This window comes from Otolemur garnettii, unplaced genomic scaffold, assembly GCF_000181295.1.
Source record: "Otolemur garnettii isolate 467f Iridium unplaced genomic scaffold, OtoGar3 scaffold00092, whole genome shotgun sequence".
NCBI classification, from domain to species: Eukaryota; Metazoa; Chordata; class Mammalia; order Primates; family Galagidae; genus Otolemur; species Otolemur garnettii.
The window spans coordinates 6,324,661-6,327,535 of record NW_003852487.1 but is presented as its reverse complement, the minus strand read 5'-3'; the positions used below and the strand labels follow the sequence as shown (position 1 = coordinate 6,327,535).

The 2,875-nt window shown below is 37.6% G+C and overlaps 1 protein-coding gene across 1 annotated transcript in view; it reads left to right on the top strand.

The window, feature by feature from the left end:
- The window catches only part of LOC100963003 (cat eye syndrome critical region protein 2), a 63,300-nt gene that overhangs the window by 23,809 nt on the left and 36,616 nt on the right, over positions 1–2,875 (top strand). The window contains exons 5-6 of the mRNA XM_023516535.1: positions 1,513–1,562; positions 2,391–2,560. Of these exons, the coding sequence (XP_023372303.1) occupies positions 1,513–1,562; positions 2,391–2,560 (220 nt within the window). The remainder of the gene's footprint in view (positions 1–1,512; positions 1,563–2,390; positions 2,561–2,875) is intronic.

The window sequence follows — 2,875 nt, the reverse complement described above, 5'->3', positions numbered from 1 at the left end:
CCTTTTTGTTCTTTTGTTTTGCTGTTTTATTTATATCTTTATTTTACCAAAGGAAAAAGATTCTGTTATACATGTAATTGGAAAATTTTATTTTGGATGTCATTATCTTTTAGGAAGTTCCACCATGTAAATCTTGATACTTAAGGATCAGATCTATCATTATAAACCTGTTGAAGTGAGGTTGTAGTCTTAAAAATTCTAATAATACAGAACAAATTCCTTTATTTAAACTACTCAATCTAATCTTAAATTAGGCTAGATTTCAGTGTGTTGCTTCTTAAGCAGTAGGAGATAAGATGATGATTATAGATCAATCACAATTTGATTTCTAAATTTGATCAGCATTCTACTTTCCAGAAATTTGACTTCAGATCATAGCTATTACCTCCTGTGAGAAGTGTCCTATAATTACTTGTGTTCCATATACATACCATTTGTATTTGGATTTTCTTACCATTCCATGCATCATTCTTTATTCAGAAAGTTGTATTAAATCTATCTGCATTTCCTTATAACAATCATTTTAACAAGTATACCTGGACTTATGCTACCCTCTACTGGTGATTTTATTCCTTTATAGCTATGTATTTAATGCAATGTTTCAGTATTGTTAAATTAAATAAAATTTAGGATTCAGTTTCTCATTCACATTATACATGTTTTAATTTCTCAGTAGTCTCTGTGACTTGTGGATACTATATTGAACAGCACTAATATAGAATATTTTTATTCTCCCAGAAAGTTGGATTGAAGAGTACTGCTTAGATACATATTTGAAAACAAAATATCCAGAGTTTCCTTTCTGTTGCAGGGATGCAAATGAAAATGATACTTAATGCTATTGTGTTACTCCTTTTTACATTTTGTAATCTCATCTCAAACGTTCCTGTGAGGTAGGTGCCGTGAATGGCCCTATTTAGGGAAAGTTAAATAACTTTCCCAGGGTCATGTTGTAAGTGGTACATGTTGAAAAGGGCATTCTGGGGCAGTGCCTGTAGTTCAAAGGAGGAGGGCACTGGCTCCATATGCCAGAGGTGGCGGGTTCAAACCCAGCCCCAGCCAAAAACTGCAAAAAAAAAGAAAAAAGGCATTCTGACTTACAACCTCTATCTCATATAAGGTCAAATTAAATATGCTTATCTTTACTGTGGCCCTGAATGAGCGAGGAGGGCATTGGAATCCCTCAACTTCTCTTAACATTTAACTACTAACATTTAACTCATCTGCTTGATTTTCCAAAAGAAGTTTTTTAAGTTCATATTTTCTTACACATTGTCATTACAGTAACAACGAGCAGCTTTGTCAGTACTTACTTCTACACAAACATGCTGACATCTCAGTGCTCATTTATGTAGTAAAATTATTCCTTCTCCTTACCTCACCCCCTTGACATCCAATCTTTCTCCTCCTCCCCCTACCTTAAATTTAATTTGGTTTACCTTCTAGGGGAAGCATAGAACAGTTTTGGATATGTCTTTGTTTTAATTGGTGCCTACTTTTCCTGTGTTTCAGTGAAAAGCAGGAAGAAAATTCCTTGGCATCTGAGTCACAGACAAGAAATGGTAATGTTATTTGTGAAATTCTGTGTCAAAAAAAAAAAGAAAAAAGATTAGGACTAATTCTTACTAGTGCCCTGTTAGCAAGGCACAGGGTAATAGCATTCAGATGAATGAGCAGCTTGTCAAAGAGCTGACTTTGTAATGTCAGTGCATTTTTGGTTTTATGGCCAGTGCCAAATACTGGTTTTCTATCTAGATTTTAATTCTGTGATCCAAATAGCATAAATTGTGGGTGTTCAGGGGATACCAATTTACAGTATTACAGTGTTAGTGAGACATAGTGGACTCTGCAAAGACTCAAACTCAAAAATGTTTATGTAGAAAAGTAGATACATAGGCTGGGTGGAGTGGCTCACACCTGTAATCCTAGCACTCTGGGAAGCCAAGGCTGGAGGATTGCTTGGGCTTAGGAGTTTGAGACCAGCCTGAGCAAGAGTGAGACCCCCTTCTCTACTAAAAATAGGGGGACAAAAAACTAGCCAGGCGTCATGTAACTGGGTAGGCTGCGGCAAGAGAATCGCTTGACTCTTAAGAGATTGAGGTTACTGTGAACTATGATGATGCCATGGCACTCTACACAGGGTGACAGAGTGAGACTCTTATCTCAGAAAATAAGAAAAGTGGATGCCTTTAAGTATTTCTAGGATATTAAAATCTGTTTATTAAAGTTACAGTAGTTATATCTGTATTATCTTTAGGCATTCCTTAATAAGTCTTTTTTTCTGACTCCTTTGTTCTAGTTATGACTCAGGGTAGAAATAAAATTGAGGATCTATAGGAAAAAGGTTCTAGTGGGATCTGTTATAGTGACTCTGTCCCTTTCTTCCTTAGGATCCCAAGGGCCAGGCCAAGGCACTTGGTGGCTGCTCTGCCAAACAGAAGAAGAATGGAGACAGGTCACTGAGAGCTTTCGAGAGAGGACTTCCCTTCGAGAACGGCAGCTCTATAAGCTGCTCAGTGAGGACTTCCTGCCCGAGATCTGCAACATGATTGCCCAGAAGGTATGTGGACAGTAAGGGTACTGATGCTCCCATCTGTTACATATGATGCTACATTGTTGAAGAATTATTAGTTAGAACTTTTGAGCACTTTCCACTATCCTGGAAATAGGGCAGGCTTTCACCCTCTCTGAACTGCTGTAAAGTGGGACCCCCTTGCCAGAAGAACCAAGTGCCCACCAATACTTACAGGGGCTTCTCACAGCTTCCTTCCCCTGTGTATTTTTTAAGGGAATGTTCCTGAGTACCAGGTGTGTCTCATGTCACCCTGTGCATACCTCCATTTATAGTCTCCCTTTTTTAATCTTTTTTTTTTTT